This window comes from Caenorhabditis briggsae (genome assembly GCF_000004555.2).
Source record: "Caenorhabditis briggsae complete genome, chrI, whole genome shotgun sequence".
NCBI classification, from domain to species: domain Eukaryota; kingdom Metazoa; phylum Nematoda; class Chromadorea; order Rhabditida; family Rhabditidae; genus Caenorhabditis; species Caenorhabditis briggsae.
The window spans coordinates 12,627,302-12,645,535 of record NC_013489.2 but is presented as its reverse complement, the minus strand read 5'-3'; the positions used below and the strand labels follow the sequence as shown (position 1 = coordinate 12,645,535).

At 34.8% G+C, this 18,234-nt stretch overlaps 4 protein-coding genes across 4 annotated transcripts in view; 1 reads left to right on the top strand and 3 right to left on the bottom strand.

Annotated features, from left to right (window-relative positions):
- Cbr-pry-1 overlaps positions 1–5,940 on the bottom strand; it is a gene marked incomplete at both ends in the record, with an annotated part of 9,094 nt that extends 3,154 nt beyond the window's left edge. Inside the window, 6 exons of the mRNA XM_045241367.1 lie at positions 2,488–2,668; positions 3,317–3,554; positions 4,086–4,211; positions 4,255–4,577; positions 5,414–5,503; positions 5,761–5,940. Of these exons, the coding sequence (XP_045096582.1) occupies positions 2,488–2,668; positions 3,317–3,554; positions 4,086–4,211; positions 4,255–4,577; positions 5,414–5,503; positions 5,761–5,940 (1,138 nt within the window). The remainder of the gene's footprint in view (positions 1–2,487; positions 2,669–3,316; positions 3,555–4,085; positions 4,212–4,254; positions 4,578–5,413; positions 5,504–5,760) is intronic.
- A 620-nt stretch (positions 5,941–6,560) lies between these two features.
- Positions 6,561–7,067, bottom strand: CBG18801 (the record flags this gene model as incomplete). Its single annotated transcript, XM_002646375.1, has 1 exon — positions 6,561–7,067. The coding sequence occupies one exon, from the start codon at positions 7,065–7,067 to the stop codon at positions 6,561–6,563; it is 507 nt and encodes a 168-aa protein (XP_002646421.1).
- Positions 7,068–13,086: 6,019 nt separating this feature from the next.
- CBG26594 lies at positions 13,087–13,503 on the top strand (the record flags this gene model as incomplete). Its single annotated transcript, XM_045241366.1, has 1 exon — positions 13,087–13,503. The coding sequence occupies one exon, from the start codon at positions 13,087–13,089 to the stop codon at positions 13,501–13,503; it is 417 nt and encodes a 138-aa protein (XP_045100133.1).
- Positions 13,504–14,654: 1,151 nt separating this feature from the next.
- Positions 14,655–18,234, bottom strand: part of CBG18798 — a gene marked incomplete at both ends in the record, with an annotated part of 9,641 nt that continues 6,061 nt past the window's right edge. The window contains 8 exons of the mRNA XM_045241365.1: positions 14,655–14,804; positions 14,861–14,953; positions 15,112–15,304; positions 15,354–15,493; positions 15,766–15,927; positions 16,000–16,209; positions 17,177–17,355; positions 17,705–17,742. Coding sequence (XP_045096581.1) covers positions 14,655–14,804; positions 14,861–14,953; positions 15,112–15,304; positions 15,354–15,493; positions 15,766–15,927; positions 16,000–16,209; positions 17,177–17,355; positions 17,705–17,742 — 1,165 coding nt within the window. The remainder of the gene's footprint in view (positions 14,805–14,860; positions 14,954–15,111; positions 15,305–15,353; positions 15,494–15,765; positions 15,928–15,999; positions 16,210–17,176; positions 17,356–17,704; positions 17,743–18,234) is intronic.

Below are 18,234 nucleotides of genomic sequence, written 5' to 3'. Positions count from 1 at the left end.
TATGGAGAGTGGACCATCATCTCATCTCGACTGGGCTCGTAGTCTGGAAGCGGTTCTTTCAGATCGGACGGCTTTGGATTTATTCCAAAAATGGTTAATGGAATATTCATTACCGCAATATTTGGATCTATATTTTGCAATTCAAGCGTTTGAGAGATGACTTTGGAAGGGATATTCTGAGATTCTGAGATTCTGAGATTCTGAGATTCTGAGATTCTGAGATTCTGATATTCTGAGATTCTGAGATTCTGAGATTCTGAGATTCTAAGTTCCTGAGATTCTGAGATTCTGAGATTCTGAGATTCTGAGATTCTGAGATTCTAAGATTCTGAGATTTTAAGATTCTGAGATTTTAAGATTCTAAGATTCTAAGATTCTGAGATTCTGAGATTCTGAGATTCTGAGATTCTGAGATTTTGATATTCTGAGATTCTGAGATTCTGAGATTCTGAGATTCTGAGATCCTGAGATTCTGAGATTCTGAGATTCTGAGATTCTGAGATTCTGAGATTCTGAGATTCTGAGATTCTGAGATTCTGAGATTCTGAGATTCTGAGATTCTGAGATTCTGAGATTCTGAGATTCTGAGATTCTGAGATTCTGAGATTCTGAGATTCTGAGATTCTGAGATTCTGAGATTCTGAGATTCTGAGATTCTGAGATTCTGAGATTCTGAGATTCTGAGATTCTGAGATTCTGAGATTCTGAGATTCTGAGATTCTGAGATTCTGAGATTCTGAGATTCTGAGATTCTGAGATTCTGAGATTCTGAGATTCTGAGATTCTGAGATTCTGAGATTCTGAGATTCTGAGATTCTGAGATTCTGAGATTCTGAGATCCTGAGATTCTGAGATTCTGAGATTCTGAGATTCTGAGATTCTGAGATTCTGAGATTCTGAGATTCTGAGATTCTGAGATTCTGGAGGATGCTGGGATTCCAGGATCCTATGGTCATAGGATTTCAAGATTTCCAGAATCTGATATTCTGAGATTCTGAGATTCTGAGATTCTGAAATTCTGAGATCCTGAGATTCTGAGATTCTGAGATTCTGAGTTGCTGAGATTCTGATATTCTGATATTCTGAGATTCTGAAATTCTGAGATTCTGAGATTCTGAGATTCTGAGATTCTGAGATTCTGAGATTCTGAGATTCTGAGATTCTGAGATTCTGAGATTCTGAGATTCTGAGATTCTGAGATTCTGAGATTCTGAGACTCTGAGATTCTGAGATTCTGAGATTCTGAGATTCTGAGATTCTGAGATTCTGAGATTCTGAGATTCTGAGATTCTGAGATTCTGAGATTCCGAGATTCTGAGATTCTGAGATTCTGAGATTCTGAGATTCTGAGATTCTGAGATTCTGAGATTCTGAGATTCTGAGATCCTATTCTGAGATTCTGAGATTCTGAGATTCTGAGATTCTGAGATTCTGAGATCCTGAGATTCTGAGATTCTGAGATTCTGAGATTCTGAGATTCTGAGATTCTGAGATTCTGAGATTCTGAGATTCTGTGAGATTCTGGAGGATGCTGGGATTCCGAGATCCTATGGTCATAGGATTTCAAGATTTCCAGAATCTGATATTCTGAGATTCTGAGATTCTGAGATTCTGAAATTCTGAGATCCTGAGATTCTGAGATTCTGAGATTCTGAGTTGCTGAGATTCTGATATTCTGATATTCTGAGATTCTGAAATTCTGAGATTCTGAGATTCTGAGATTCTGAGGTTCTGAGATTCTGAGATTCTGAGATTCTGAGATTCTGAGATTCTGAGATTCTGAGATTCTGAGATTCTGAGATTCTGAGATTCTGAGATTCTGAGATTCTGAGATTCTGAGATTCTGAGATTCTGAGATTCTGAGATTCTGAGATTCTGAGATTCCGAGACTCTGAGATTCTGAGATTCCGAGATTCTGAGGTTCTGAGATTCTGAGATTCTGAGATTCTGAGATTCTGAGATTCTGAGATTCTGAGATTCCGAGATTCTGAGATTCTGAGATTCTGAGATTCTGAGATTCTGAGATTCTGAGATTCTGAGATTCTGAGATTCTGAGATTCTGATATTCTGAGATTCTGAGATTCTGAGATTCTGAGACTCCGAGATTCTGAGATTCTGATATTCTGAGATTCTGAGATTCCGAACTTCTGAAATTTCAGGATTCTAAAATTACCCTAAAATTCAAACCTTCCCATTTACAGTATTCTTCCAAAAAACCGAGGGTTCCCATAAGAAGTCACCAAAAAGAGACCAATCAATCAGCATCTGTCACTTTCAAGGGGGGTGGTCTCCTCTCCTAATCCCTTCCTGGGAACAGCGGAAAAAGGAACCCATTTTTTTTGCTAGGTGGTGACAGATTTGATTGGTGGGTATGGGAATTTGGTTGGGCCCAAAAATTCGGGGAAAATAGCTTGAAAATGTCGAAAATAGTCCAAAACTCATAAAACTTTCTAAACTTTTTCCCCAAAAATAGGTCTTGAATCTCACCATTCTTCGATACTCCATCCTTCTCCTTTTCTCCAGAATTCGGTCCCTTCGGCGACCGATTTTGGGATCCTTTTTGAGAATCATCCGTCATTTTCATTTTCAAATAATCATCCAATTCTTCGTCCTCATCAATTCCGCCCATATCCACATCGGCTTCAGTTCCATTCACCATATCGATTGTCTGAAATATTCCAAATTTTATTGAAGTACAGTAATCCAGAAATTACATCATCTATTGAATTTGGCTCGTTATGCGCTTCAAAATGAGTATAAACAAGGCAAACTTTTGAAATTTTGATTTTTGCCTTTTTTGGTCCAAAATTTGGTCAATTATGATTCAAATTTAATTTTGCTAACATTTAAATATTTATCTTGTCAATAGTTTCAAAATGAGTATAAACAAGGCATACTTTTGAAATTTTGATTTTTGGCCTAAAATTGGTTTGGTCCATAACTTGGTCAATTTTGGTCCAAATTCAATTTTGTTTACATCGAAATATTTGTTTTGCTAGGAGCTTTTAAATGAGTATAAACATGGCATACTTCGAAAAATTTTGATTTTTTCCATATTTCGGCCCGTGTCCCAATTTAGGGTAAAAATCGAAAATTTCACCCGTATGCCTTGTTGGTACTCATTTTGAAGTTCTTCACATGCCAAACAATGTGGAGCCAAATAATTTGAGTTTCGACAAAAATTGATCAATTTATGGACCAAAATCTGATTTTAGGCGAAAAATGCAAAACCTGAAAGTATGTCTTGTTTACACTCATTTTGAAGCTCTCAATCTCACAAATTCAATAATCTACAGCATTTCCAAACAACACTTACCGTATACCGACACTCCTCGATATCATCAATCCTTCTCTCCATTTCCTCATTCATTTTGACCTTATCCAAATGTCGCAACAATTTTTTTGTGATTTCCATTGAGAATCCTCTCCTTCCATTTTCGGTCGCATGGTCAAACGGTTGGTCGGCGGCTGATGAGGCCTGTTGCTTCTCGACGCGGGGTACTGTAGCCGTATCCCGATTCTGGTGGGCTTGCTCTTCGCGCAAGTGACGGAGTCTGAAAAATTAGGGTTTTGTGGAGAAAGAGAAAAATGGATTCAAAATATCCATTTGGGACGTTAAGAGCTTCAAAATGAGTGTAAACAAGGCATAGTTTAAGACCTAAAATCAGTTTTTGGATCATAACTGGGTCAATTTTAGTCTGAACTCAAAAATCTTCGAATAACTGTCTTTGGTTTGTTTTGCGCATTAAAATGAGTATAAACAAGGCTTACTTCTGAAAATTTGTTTCTTAGCCTTTTTCGGCCCAAACTGGCCGCCGTAAAAAGTCAAAATTCAAAAAAGCCCAAACCAATTTTAGGGCAATAAATAAATATTTTTTAAAGTAGGTCGTGTTTATACTCATTTTGAAACTCAAAACGTGTTTATAATTTTGAAAATAACTACTTTACATTTGGACCAAAAAGAGTCTAGTTACGGCCTGAACTGTTTCGGGCCAAAAATCAAAATCCCCCAAAATATGCCTTGTTTATACTCATTTTAAAGCTCTCAACTCCCCAAATTAAAATTTTCAGGTTTCCAATCTTACCGATTCGATCTGTGTGCTCCAGGAGCATCTCCAGAAAATGATGAGCTGACGGCAGAGTCGTTGTGGGATGTGGTGGCGTTGCAGACGTACGGCTGGCGCGCCGATGGATACATTTTTTCGAGTTTTCTTAAATAATTTTTTAGAAAATTCGAAAAAATTATGAACTTACAATTCTCCAAATTTCGTATGCCTGTCGTGTTTGGTTTTCAACAAAGCCTCGGCTGTCAATTGAGTAGCTGTTCTTTTAGAAGAGCCAGATTTTCGAATGGTGTTCTGATGAGAGGACGAAGAGTCGGTGGAGGATGACATCTGGAGGATTACTGTAGGTTTTGGGAAAAGTGGGCGGAGTCTAACCTTATTTAACGCCTCAATGAACTCATCGGACCTGACGAATTCTTCGTGTTGACGTCGAAGAAAATCAACGACGAAGGATGAGCAATGGGAAAATGCGCGGTCTTCCAAATCGATTCCATGGCGAATTTTCTCACCGATCTGGAATTTTTTTTTTGAATTTCTGAAAAAAGCATTTCTGAATTTCAAAACTTCAGAATTTCAGAATTTCCACATTCCAGAATCTCGGAATCTCTGATTTTCAGATTAATTTTTTTATCTGGAAAATTTTTTATTTTTCAATATCTGAAAATTTTGAAATAGTTGAATTTTTCAATAAACCGAAAATTCCGAAATTTCTAAAAACTCAAAAAAATTGGACATTTTGAATTTCTAGATTTGGGAATTTCAGATACCGTAAAACGTGTTGAACCTGTAAAACCGCAAACCCTAATAAAAGGGCCCTCTTTCGAAATTCAGGTAATTTATCTCGGTTCCTGTTAGAGATATGAAAAAGATGAAAACTGATAACTGTTATACTTTGGAAGGGAAACCAGAGGTGAGAATTTGGCTGAAATTTGAAATTTTTTCTGAAAATCGGCTCAAAATTTGGTTGTTAATCATCGAATTCCATAATTCAACGTTTCCAGAAAATTCGATTTTTTCCGGAAAAAATTTTTGGAATAATTTCATAGTTAACGACATTTCTAAATGAAAACTATAGATTTTTCAGTTTATCATAATATCACCAATACTTTATCAGATTTTTGATTTCTTTCACAGGAATCGAGATAATTGATCTCAAAGTTGACAGTGTGGAGGTCCTTCTATTACAGGTTTTACGGTATTCGAATTTTTGAAAGTTTCAAATTTCTGATTTTTTGATTTTTTGAGAAATTGTATTCCAGAGTTAAAAACTCCAGAGCTTTCTTCAGAAATCCCGATTTCTGAACTTCTGAACTTCTGAAATTTCGAAATTTCAGAAAAAAAAGACTCACCGGCGCTTTGAAATGTTTCGGAATCGCTTCACAATTTCCAGTTCGTGATGACAGAAATTTGCAGTAAATCGATTTGGACAGTTGATTTTTCTGAAAAATTGAAATTTCGAAATTCAGAATTTTACGAATTCTGGGCTTCTGGAATTCATGAAACTGTAAAAAACCCAGAATGTTTGAAAAATCTATAGTTTTCATTTAGAAATGTCGTTAACTATGAAATTATTCCAAAATTTTTTTCCGGAAAAAATCGAATTTTCTGGAAATGTTGAATTATGGAATTCGATGATTAACAACCAAATTTTGAGCCGATTTTCAGAAAAAATTTCTAATTTAAGCCAAATTCTCACCTCTGGTTTCCCTTCCAAAGTCATTCTCTCAAACGCTCGAATTGCAAAATATAGATCCAAATATTGCGGTAATGAATATTCCATTAACCATTTTTGGAATAAATCCAAAGCCGTCCGATCTGAAAGAACCGCTTCCAGACTACGAGCCCAGTCGAGATGAGATGATGGTCCACTCTCCATATTACCCCCACAGCCCCTGGAATTTTGGAAAGTTGAAAAAACTGAAAATTCGAGAAAATCGGGGAAATAATAAACAAAAATAGACATAAGTAGGAAAAAATTCAGAAATTCAGAAATTCAGAAATTCCGAAATTCAGAAATCCAAAAATTCAAAAATTCAGAAATTCAAAAATTCAATAATTCAGAAATTCAGAAATTCAGAAATTCAGAAATTCAGAAATTCCGAAATTCAGAAATTCAGAAATTCAAAAATTCAGAAATTCAGAAATTCAAAATTCAGTAATTCAGAAATTCAGAAATTCAGAAATTCAGAAATTCAGAAATTCAGAAATTCAGAAATTCCTTACCTACACAATCATTTTTTCCTCTTATCTCTTATCTCTAAAACCCTCGGTTTCTCATATCAATCACTTCAAAAACTAGGTCAAAACCCATAGAATAGAATCTCCGAAAATCTAAAAAAAGAGATACAAAAGGAAAAATGGCTGATAAGATAACCAAGAAATTTGAGGTTTTCTGCAAAAACATATTTTAAAGGAACATGGTCATTTTTGACTGAGAGAGAGAGAAAGAGAGAGAGAAGGCGAGGGAGGTGAATAATGAGGCACACCATCACATCATTAAAGAAAGCGATAAGAGTGTGGGACGAGGCGGCGAGAAAGTGTTGATCGGTGGAGAGACGCAGACAGTTGGAGAAGAAGAGTAATGGGTGAAGGGGCTGTTTGGAAGAAGTAGTACATATACTCCTTCACTCTCCATTTCTCAAGATGAGCAGATAACAGGAAGAGAGAGGGAGAGAGAGAGAGACGCAGAGAATGAAAAGTTTTGTCGAAGTAAAGGAACGTTGATTGTAGGGAACCAAAGTTTGAGACGTTAAAATCTGAATTTCTGAATTTCTGAATTTCTGAATTTCTGGATTTCTGAATTTCTAAATTTCTGAATTTCTGAATTTCTGAATTTCTGAATTTCTGAATTTCTGAATTTCTGAATTTCTGGATTTCTGAATTTCTGAATTTCTGAATTTCTGAATTTCTGGATTTCTGAATTTCTGGATTTCTGAATTTCTGAATTTCTGAATTTCTGAATTTCTGAATTTCCGAGGCTCTGAAAAATTGGGATTCTGACATTTTGAAATTCTAAAATTCAGAATTTCTAAACCTCAGCATCACAGAAAAATTTGAAATTTCCAAATTTTTGCAAAAAAGAAGGTCATTCGAGGACATATGCACCATGTGGTGAAAATGACAGCAATTGGCGCGAAATTTGAAATTGGAAAATTGACTACCGAAAGATTGAAAAAAATAGGCTTATCTAAGAGGAGTATTTTTTGATGAACTCACTTTTTTCTGGAGTTTTCAAAATGATTTTTGAACTTTGGGAGTCCCTAAAATATTGAAATTTCAACTTTAATTTCGAGAATTTGGAATTTTTCAAATTCCCAGGATTTTTGATTTTTCCTCTTATCCAAAGCTTTTGAATCGGAGAATTTCATCTTATAAATTCACGATTTGAAATTTCTGGGATTTCGAAGTTTTTGAATTTTCAATATCAATTTTTGGGAATTATCTCAAAAGTCAAAAAACTTCAGAATTTCAAAATAATAGAATTCCAGGGTTCCAGTATCTTAGAAACTGTTTTAATTTTATGGGGAAAAAAACCAAATTTTTCTGAATATTTTGGAATTTCAGAATTTTCCGATTTTCAAACACTTTAAGTTATCTGAACTGCTGAATTTGAACCAAAAAATCCCCAAAAATATCGAGAAAATTCTAAATTTTTTGATTCAATTTTCCATAAATGACGATTCTGGTCGGTCCGAACCAAATTGTTCAAAATTAGGACCATAATCGGAGGACTAAAAAGTAAAAAAAAAGAAACTTGAAATTCCAAGGACCTGAAATAAGGACCAAATTTTAAGGGTTCTTAATGTTAGGGACCAAAATCTGAGAGTCAAAATAAATAAACCAAAATTTCAGAAGTTTTTAGGATTCCAACTTTAGGATTCTAAAATTAAGGACCAAATATTAATGACACAAAATTAGGAAAACCAAACTTTAAAGGACCTAGTTTCAAAGATCAAATTTTGAGAACCATAATTAAGGATGGAAATTAAGGCTTCAGCCAAGAAAACCAAAATTAGGGATCAAATTTTAAAGATCAAAATTTTAGGATATCTTAAGAAGACGTCGCCAGAAAATAGAAGAAAAGACGAGCCAGCCTTAATATTCCACTTGAACCAGAAACAGAAAGGAAAAGACAAAAACCTCCTTCCTCCTCTTCTTCTTCAAAACGCGGCCGCCTCCCGGGCGGGCGGTCGGCCGGCGGCGCCTTTAAAACTCTTTGATGTTCGCCGACACTCGCTCTCTGCCTGTCTGCGTCTCTCTTCTCTAGTCTATCTCTCTCCAAACGACACAACTAACACTTATATTGCGCCTCATTTATTATTTTCTCTCTTTCTTCTTCTTCTTTCCCCAACCCATCCATTTTTTTTTTCGAAAAAATCGTTCGGCTTCTTTTCTTCTTTTTCTTCTTCTTTTTGTCGGCTTTTTTGTTGTTGGATATGGAGAAGTTTTGATAAGAAAAAAAGAAGAAGAAGAAGGTCATGAAGACTAAAATTCTAGACAAAAATAATTAGAAATTATTTGGTTCAAAAGGGGTATGAATGATGATGATGATGTGATGGCGGTTTGAGATCAAAGGAAAGGAATTTGAAAAGGAAAAAAGATAAGAATTGTTTTGAAAACATTTTTTTTCAAATTAGAGGTTTTTATTGGGGAGAAACACACGAGAAATTGGAATTTAGAAGATGGGGAAAATTCCGAAATTCAGAAATTCTGGAGAAATCCAAAATCACTAAAACGGAAAACATTCTGAAACTCGCGTATTCTGGAATTCAGACATCGTTTACAGTGCCGAAATGATCTGTTAAACAGACAATGGGTTACTGTAGCCAAAAAATTCGAATGAACAATTTTTGAAATTCTGAATTTCTAACTTTCAGAATTTTTGAGAAACTTGACCAACTTGTAGAAATTTCAAGTTTTTTGAATTATTTTTGAAATTCGAAAATTTGAGACTTTTTACAAGATTCGGAATTTTCCGGATTCAGCAAAACTTGTTAAATTCAGAAGTTCAGAAAATCAGGATTTCAGATTTTTGAAATTCAGAAATTCAGATTTTCAGATATTTGACAGTTTAGAAGTTTTAAAAAATGGAAAATGTCAGAAATGTTTTTTCAAATTCTGAAAAAAAACTCCACAGCTCAAAAAATCTGGAAAATTCGAATGGAAAAAAAATTCTTGAGATTTGAGAAATTTCCAAAAAAACCCAAATTTTTAGAATTTGTGGAAAAAGTCAGAAACTCAGAAATTTGAAAAAACCAACAATTTAAATTCCTAAATTCAAGTTTACTGGAAAAATCGAAAAATTCAAGCAATGCAAAAAATGAAATATTTTGAAAAATCCAGATTTCCACATATCCACAAGCAAAAAATAACTGAAATTTGAAAATTCAGAAAATCAGAAAGTCAAAAATCAAGAAATCGAAAAATGAAAATTGAAAAACTCGGAGAATCGGGAAATGGGAAAATCAATTTTTTCAGAAACATCAGAAAAGAGAAGATAAAGACTCAGAAAAAAAATCTCCGAATTTCGGACACTTCTCGAAAGGTTTCATGAAATAAAAAAGACGAAAAAAAGATGCCGTTGATTCCAAAAAAAACCTATGAAATCTCCAGAAATCTGGAGATGAGACTCATAGAAAATCTGGGAGAAGAATAAGAAGAAGAAGAATAAGAAGAAGAAGAAGGAGGAGGAGGAGGATAAATTTTATAGGATTTTCAATTCGTCTCCTTCAGAAAAGAAGAGGATGAAGGAGAGGACAGCTGCACATTTATTATTTTCCCCACTTCTGACTGCATTCAGTTTTCGGAAAAAGGGATTTTCGGGTATTTTGGGGAAGAAGAAGGAGAACATTTTTATAATTCAAATAGAAGAAAAAGGCGGCAAGTTTGCAAAAGAGAGACTTCAAAAAAGATAGCTGAAAATCAAAACAGCTGAAAATCTTACAAACAAATTTTGAAAAAAGGTCTAGAAAATCAAAAAATGATGACCTAATAAACTCTAACAATCGTGACCTAGAAAGCCGAAGAGCAGTGGCCGAGAAATCCAAATAGTGGTGACCTAGAAAACCAAAGAATGACTGCCTAGAAGCTCTAAAGTACAGTGGCCTAGAATCCTCAAAATAGTGACCTGGAAAACTCAAAAATGGCGACCTAGAAACATGATGAGTGCTTGCCGTAAGATAATGTGGCCTAGAAAATTGAAAAAAAAAGATGGCCTAGAAAACCGGGTTTCGTGGACGAGAAATTCAAAGGATAGTGGCCTAGAAACTCCAAGCCAACAAAAAATGAATGTCCTGGAAATCCAAAGAACCGTGACCTAGAAATCCGAAAAATTATAACCTAGAAACCCAAACTATGTGACCTGGACAACCAAAAAAATGCATGGCCTATACATTAAAAGAAAGCGATCTAGAAACCCAAAAGAATGGTGACCTAGAAACCCGAAAACTGGTGGCCTAGAGAACCGCATTTTGTGGCCGAGAATTCCAAAACATAATGACCTAGAAATAGAAAAAAGTCGTGGACCAGAAAACTCCTAAAATTTATGACCTAGAAACCAGAATACTATGTCGTATAAAATCAGATTCTGTGGCCTAGGAAACCAAAAACGATGGCCTAGAAATCCAAGAAATAAAAACTTGGATTGGAGACTACGGTTTCGATTCGACGTTGGACTTGTTAGGCGAGTATAAGTAAAATTGATTAGAAATTCAAATTTCCCGTTAGAAACTAGCCAAGAACACTTTTTCCTGAGTTGAAACAATTCATGGCCGAACTTTTCAATTGGTGGCCTAGAAAAAAGTAAAAACTCGGCCACCTTGGAAATTCTCGATTTTTCATCTGCCCCGGGGTACTTTTTGATGGGAAATACAATTTTTAAGATTCAATCGTCTGACAGTAATTAATTAATTAAAAAGTGGCCTAGAAATCAAAGAAATGATGACTAGAAACCCAAGTTGGGATTCTAGGTCACCCAAATATTTGTACCATTTTCCCAAGCTTTTCTCCACCGGAAGGTGACCTGTCAAATTGCTCAGTTTGACCCCATTCATAGGGGTCATGACACCATCATAAATCCATCATCTGTCATGTACTATGACAGGAGGTCCCTCCGGTTTAGACTCCGCCCACTTTTTTTTGGGAGGGGGGGGGTCCTTTTTTGTGTCTAATGGACCATTCTTCTGTTTTCTCTTGTACATTTTTTGGGGTGTTCTAGGACATTTCTAAAGTTCTAGGCCACCAATTTTCGGGTTTCTAGGCCATCATTTTTTCTCTCGCAAAAACACATTTTTCAGTTCCCGCCAATCATGGTCCAGCTACTCCGTCTGGATTTGGTATCACTCAACGAAGTTCTCAGCCATCTGGAACCCATCGAATTGTGAGTTTGTATTTGGATTTCTAGGTCATGAGTTTTCGGGTTTTCTAGGCCACCGAGTTTTTGGTTTTCTAGGCCATCATTTTCTAGGATTCTAGGCCATGAAATTTGGTTATCTAGGTCATAGTTCGGATTCCTTTTAGGGCATCATATTTTGGGTGTCTAGGTCACCAATTTTAAATTTCCAGGGCACGTTTTTTTTAGGATTTCTAGGCCACCATTTTTTAGAGTGTTTAGGTTAGCATTATTTGGAATTTTCTAGACCATGACTATTTGGTTTCCTAGGCCACGATTTCTCAGGTTTCGAGGCCATAAAAGCTGGTTTTCTAGGCCACCATTCTTCAGGATTCTAGAGCATTATATTTTGTATTCCTAGGCCACCGATATTTTGGATTTTTCGGCTGCCCCCCCCCCCCCCATTTATATGGTTTTATTGGTCACGAGCTATGGATTTTGTAGGCCCCGACATCCTAGGCCGTCATATTTCGGGGTACTAGGCCATAAAGTTTCGGGTTTCTAGGCCACAATTCTTTTGGATTGTTCGACCATCATTTTTCGATTTTCTTGGCCACCATGTTTGGGATTCTAGGCCGCGAAATTTAGAATTCCTAGGCCATCATATTTTTGGGTTTCTAGGCTACAAAATCCGGATTTCTAGGCCGCTTTTTTCTGGTTTTCTAGGCCACCAATTCTAGGAGTTTTCTAGGCCCCACGACTTTTTGTATTTCTAGGCAATCATATTTTTGGGTTTCTCGTCCACAAAATGCGGTTCTCTAGGCCACCAGTTTTCGGGTTTCTAGGCCACGACTTTTTGTATTTCTAGGCCACCATTCTTTTGGGTTTCTAGATCGCCTTTTTTTAAATTTTTAGGTCATTTTTTTGTTGGTTTTCTAGGCCACAGAGTTTGGGTTTCTAGGCTATAATTTTTCGGATTTATAGGCCAGGGGTTCTTTGGGTTCCCAGGACATCCATTTTTTGTTGGCTTAGAGTTTCTAGGCCACCGATTCTTTGAATTTCTAGGCCACCGATGTTTTGGGTTTCTCGGCCATAATTTTTTGGATTTCTAGGCCACCAATTTTCTAGATTTTCTAGGCCACCCTTTTCTGGTTTTCTAGGCCATCATGTTTTGGGATTCTAGGCCACGAAATTTAGAACAACTAGGCCATCAAATTTTTGGATTTCTAGGCCGCTATTTTCTGGTTTTCTAGGCCACCAATTCAGGAGTTTTCTAGGCGATCACAATGTGGATTTCCGGGTCACCAATTTTGGCTTTCTAGGCCACCATTTTCAACTGAAATCCCCAAATTTTTTTCCAGATTTCTCCTCTCCAGATGCTCCAAAATGTGCAATCGACTCTCTCAAAAAATTATTCAAAAATCTCCGCATTCCTATTCTCTAGACATTCATTTGAACGAGAATTTCAGCATTGGAATTCAATATGAAACTGGAAATTCATTTCAATATTTTTCGTGTTATTTTCGAAAAATCCCCAAGTTTTTTGGAAGTTTCTGGATGGTTCTAGAGCCAAAAAAATTAATTTTTTGCTCGGAAAAATGGCAAAATTTGATTCTGGAAATCACAAATTTCTATCTGCGACCCATTGAAATTCTTTATATGAAAGAATCCAGAATCTATACCCAAAAATCAATGAATATTTTGAAATATTTGGGTCAAACTCAAAAATCGATAAAATTCGGACACGTGGATTTAAGCCATTATGCAGCTGACAATTTGTCTGAAATTTTGGATAATCTGAAAATCGTGGAAGATTTGGAATTGGATATGTCCTCGATTTCTGAATTTGTTAAAAACGAATTTCGAATTTGGGAATTTAAGAATTTAACGATGAGCAATGAGTTCTGGCTTGATTTTCCGTGTCTTCTGGATTCCGAAATTGTGAAAATCAGCGGAAATAAGCTGAGCAATAAAGACGTCAATCGATTTTTGAAGTTTTGGAAAATGGGCGGAGCTTTGAAAATGAGAAATTTTACTTTGGAAGTTGTGGAAATGGATTTTGAGAGAATTTTCGAAGGGATTGAGTACAAGAAAAGTTCTGAGAAGTGAGTTTTGGCGGGAAAATTGAAAATTGAAATTTTGAATTTCAGAAAAATACATATACAATTCGAAACGCCAACGACACGCCAGCTACAGTATACTTGAGGATTTCCAACGGAAAACCAATTTTTAATATGATAATTAATTTTTGAATTTTAAAGATCATTTTCAGAATTTCGATTTTCAGAATTTCGATTTTCAGAATTTCGGTTTTCAGAATTTCAGAATTTCTAAATTTCTGAATTTCTGAATTTCTGAATTTCTGAATTTCTGAATTTCTGAATTTCTGAATTTCTGAATTTCTGAATTTCTGAATTTCTGAATTTCTGAATTTCTGAATTTCTGAATTTCTGAATTTCTGAATTTCTGAATTTTTGAATTTCTGAATTTCTGAATTTCTGAATTTCTGAATTTCTGAATTTCTGAATTTCTGAATTTTTGAATTTCTGAATTTCTGAATTTCTGAATTTCTGAATTTCTGAATTTCTGAACTTCTGAACTTCTGAACTTCTGAATTTCTGAATTTCTGAATTTCTGAATTTCTGAATTTCTGAATTTCTGAATTTCTGAATTTCTGAATTTCTGAATTTCTGAATTTCTGAATTTCTGAATTTCTGAATTTCTGAATTTCTGAATTTCTGAATTTCTGAATTTCTGAATTTCTGAATTTCTGAATTTCTGAATTTCTGAATTTCTGAATTTCTGAATTTCTGAATTTCTGAATTTCTGAATTTCTGAATTGTGGAATTTCTTGGATTTCTGAATATCTGAACTTCTGGACAACTGTATATCAAGGACACTGTACTACGTTTCTCCCTGAATCTCTTAATTCTACTTATTCATATTACTGTATCACACCGTGTAGTGTACCCAGATTACAGTAGTCTGCTTCTATATTACTGTAACCCACATTTGTACATAGAAGAGTTACAGTAATCTCTAAATGAGCTACAGTAATCTCTAAATCAGATACAGTAATGCATAGTCTAGTTACAGAGATCCTCATGAACTACAGTAATGCATCCGATAAGATCAGGATTACTTGAAAGTTTGATTTTCAGAATTTCGAAATTTTTGAATTTCAGAATTTCAGAATTACTGATTTTTGGAATTATTTTTAAAAACTTTATTTCTAATAAATCATTCAAAAAACAATCAAGTTAATGTTCTTCAGCGGATACTGTAGAAGTATGGGTCGAAGATTCATTGGGACTGGACGTCTTCTGAATATTCTGAAGACGTGGATGAGCAATTTGATATTTGGTTGGGTCGAATGAGGAGACGATGAGAGCAATGAAGTCTTTGGCGGACTGAAAATAACAGACTTTTGAGAATCTGAAATTCAAATATTCTGAATCCTTCCCACCTCGTTTTCCAACATCTTCTGAACTTCTGCATGAGTCGTAGTATTTGTCACAAAAGTCCCATCAATAGCCAGAATCCGATCGTCGAGATGGAGCTGAAACTTTAAGCTCAATTATCTCAGTTCCTATAAAAGATATCAAAAAATTGCCAACTGATAAAATGTAGATAATATTATGATAAACATTTTATCGATTGGCACAATTTTGATATCTTTAATAGGAAGTGAGATAATTGAGTTCGGGATTACTGTACCTGATCATCATCAGCCATGGATCTCTTCAATTTCCCCGTGACCACAACGGGACGGAATTGATCACATCCTCCAGTGATTTCCAATCCTAATCCCTGATTGATATGCTCTCTCATCAGAATCACTAGACGAGGTGGACTCTGCCAATCATCGCCATTTTCGAAAGCGGCGCCTGTGAGATCCGAAGAGTTGATGCTGAAAATTTCAGACTTTTTGAATTATTGAATTTCCCGCCAAACCATACCGATTAACGAGCCACAATGTATTCAAACGCAACAATTGATTCTCTTTTTCAATTTCATCCCATAATTTCGATTTGACCGCCGATTCGATGCTCGACGCGTTTCGCACCAAATCCATCATTTGTCGCATTGCGGCGAGCTCCTAAAAATCGGGAAATTGTGGCCTAGGAAACCGAAATTTGGTTTTTAAAACAAGAGCTTTAAAATGAACCTAAACACGGTATATTTTGGGAAATTTTGAATTTTGACTTTAAAGGCATGGACCATTAAAAATTTTGGGAAAATTCAAAATCAGGCGAATAAACTCGTGTTTAGGCTCATTTTAAAGCTCTAAACAAGAACAATTCATTTTCGGCCATCACTAAACACCGTTTTTATGCTAATTCCAGTCAATTTTCATACTATAGAACCCACCCTAGCATAAAATCTGGTTGCCATCAAATTCAAAACATTCTTCTTGGAAATTTCATTGATATGAAGAGCCATTCTCTCGTTTCTCCGCTTTTCCACATTGTATTTTGCCTCGAACATACGGTAGTCACGGATTTGGGCCATATTGGAACGGACCTCGTCGAGCTGGAAAATTTGGAATTTTCAAAAATTAAAAAATCCTGAAATTTAAAAATTCGAAAATTCAAAATACAGTACCACTTTCGAAAAAACTTTCGAAAACATTTCCAACGAAAATTCATCGGATTTTCTGAGATGATCGGCATTCAGAAGAAGATGATATTGAGCGATGACGTCATCATGAGCGTTTGCTTTGGCCTCCAATTCGATACATTTTTCTTTAGATTCTCGATTCTCTTCAATTACAGTATTCTTTTCCGATTCCTCAGTGATTGCAATTGTGCACACCTGAAAATTTGAGATTTCTGAGTTTTCGGATTTTTGAATTTCTGAGTTTTCGGATTTTTGATTTTCTGAATTTCTGAATTTCTAAATTTCTGAATTTCTGAAATTCTGATTTTTCTAAATTTCTGAATTTCCGAATTTTTGAATTTTCGAGTTTCTAAATTTCTGAATTTCCGAATTTTTGAATTTTCGAGTTTCTGAATTTCCGAATTTTTGAATTTTCGAGTTTCTGAATTTCTGAATTTCTGAATTTTTGAATTTCTGAATTTCTGAATTTCTGAATTTCTGAATCTCTGAATTTCTGAATTTCTGAATTTCTGAATTTCTGAATTTCTGAATCTCTGAATTTCTGAATTTCTGAATTTCTGAATTTTTGAATTTTTGAATTTCTGAATTTCTGAATTTCTGAATTTCTGAATTTCTGAATTTCTGAATTTCTGAATTTCTGAATTTCTGAATTTCTGAATTTCTGAATTTCTGAATTTCTGAATTTCTGAATTTCTGAATTTCTGAATTTCTGAATTTCTGAATTTCTGAATTTCTGAATTTCTGAATTTCTGAATTTCTGAATTTCTGAATTTCTTCCTATTGCAAAAAGGTAATCCTATTAGTACAGTATTACCCAGAGGTACAGTAATCTGCCCAGCTACACAAAACAGAAAAGTATGTAGCATGTAATATGTCGTTACAGTAATTTTTACATTACCAAAGCGAATAATTTAGCTACAGTAATCCTATTACCTTTTCTAACTTTTCCAAAATACAGTAATTTCCTAACTACACATTTGGTAGTTATATTAGTAGTCCTAACGGTTCCATTATTCCCCTAAAGGTAACGAAAATTTCAAAATCAAAAAAAGTCAAAATCAAATTTTTTGAAAACTAAAAAAAATCTGAAAAATTCCTGAAAATTCCAGAATGATGTACCCTAACAACTACAGTACCTAAAACTAAGATACTATAAAAACACCCAGTTTTTGAAAAACCGAATATTTTCAAAGATTACTGTATCCTTTACCTTCGTGAAACAATTGGAAATCGTCTTCAAATGCGTAATCCAATCATCCTTATCTTCTGAAGCCAATGCTCGGGTCATTGCTCCATTGAACAGTGCACTGATACGATTGATCGACTGTTGACACGTCATTTCTCACAATCGATTATCGATTTTTCGAATTCGATTTTCAGATCAGACGAAAAAATTTCAGACAAGAGAAAATTTTATTTTGGCAAAACGAACAGAGAAAGAGTCTAGAAGCAGTGGAAAACGTGGGAAAACAGATGCCGTGGGGCACTTTTTTAAAGGGACATAAGGAAAAAAAAGGTCACGGGAAAAATGGAAAAATGTGCAAAAAATGAGAAAAAACGTGGGAAATTCCTTTTTTGAAAAAAACCGGTAAATTCAAATGCTTGGAAAAAATTTTTTTTTGAAAATTTTTTTCTGAAAATTCCAGATTTCATGTGGACCTGGACTCGTCGGAATTGTTGGATGAAGAACGAGAGGACGTTGGCTCATCCATACTGTAGAGATTGTAACTGAAATTTTTATTCAATGTTTGGATTACTGTAGTCTGGGTTACTGTAAATTTGTTTCTGTTGGAAATAAGTTCTTTTTGGGTTACTGTATTATTTCTTATTCGATTTTTAGATTACTGTAGTTTCTTTCATTTTTTGGAAATAAATAGTTTTTCTTGGCTTACTGTAGTTGTTCTTTTTTTTCAAAAATAATTTTTGGATTTTCTTATTACTGTGGTTTTCGTTTTTTTTTTTGGACGATATTTTGATTTTTTGGATTACTGTAGTTTTTTTAAAAAAAGGTTTTCACGATTTTTTTAAAATTCAAAAAATTCAAAAAATTCAAAAATTCAAAAATTCAGAAATTCAAAAAATTTCTGTTTTGTGTAGCTGGGCAGATTACTGTACCTTTGGGTAATACTGTACTAATAGGATTACCTTTTTGCAATAGTAAGAAATTCAGAAATTCAGAAATTCAGAAATTCAGAAATTCAGAAATTCAGAAATTCAGAA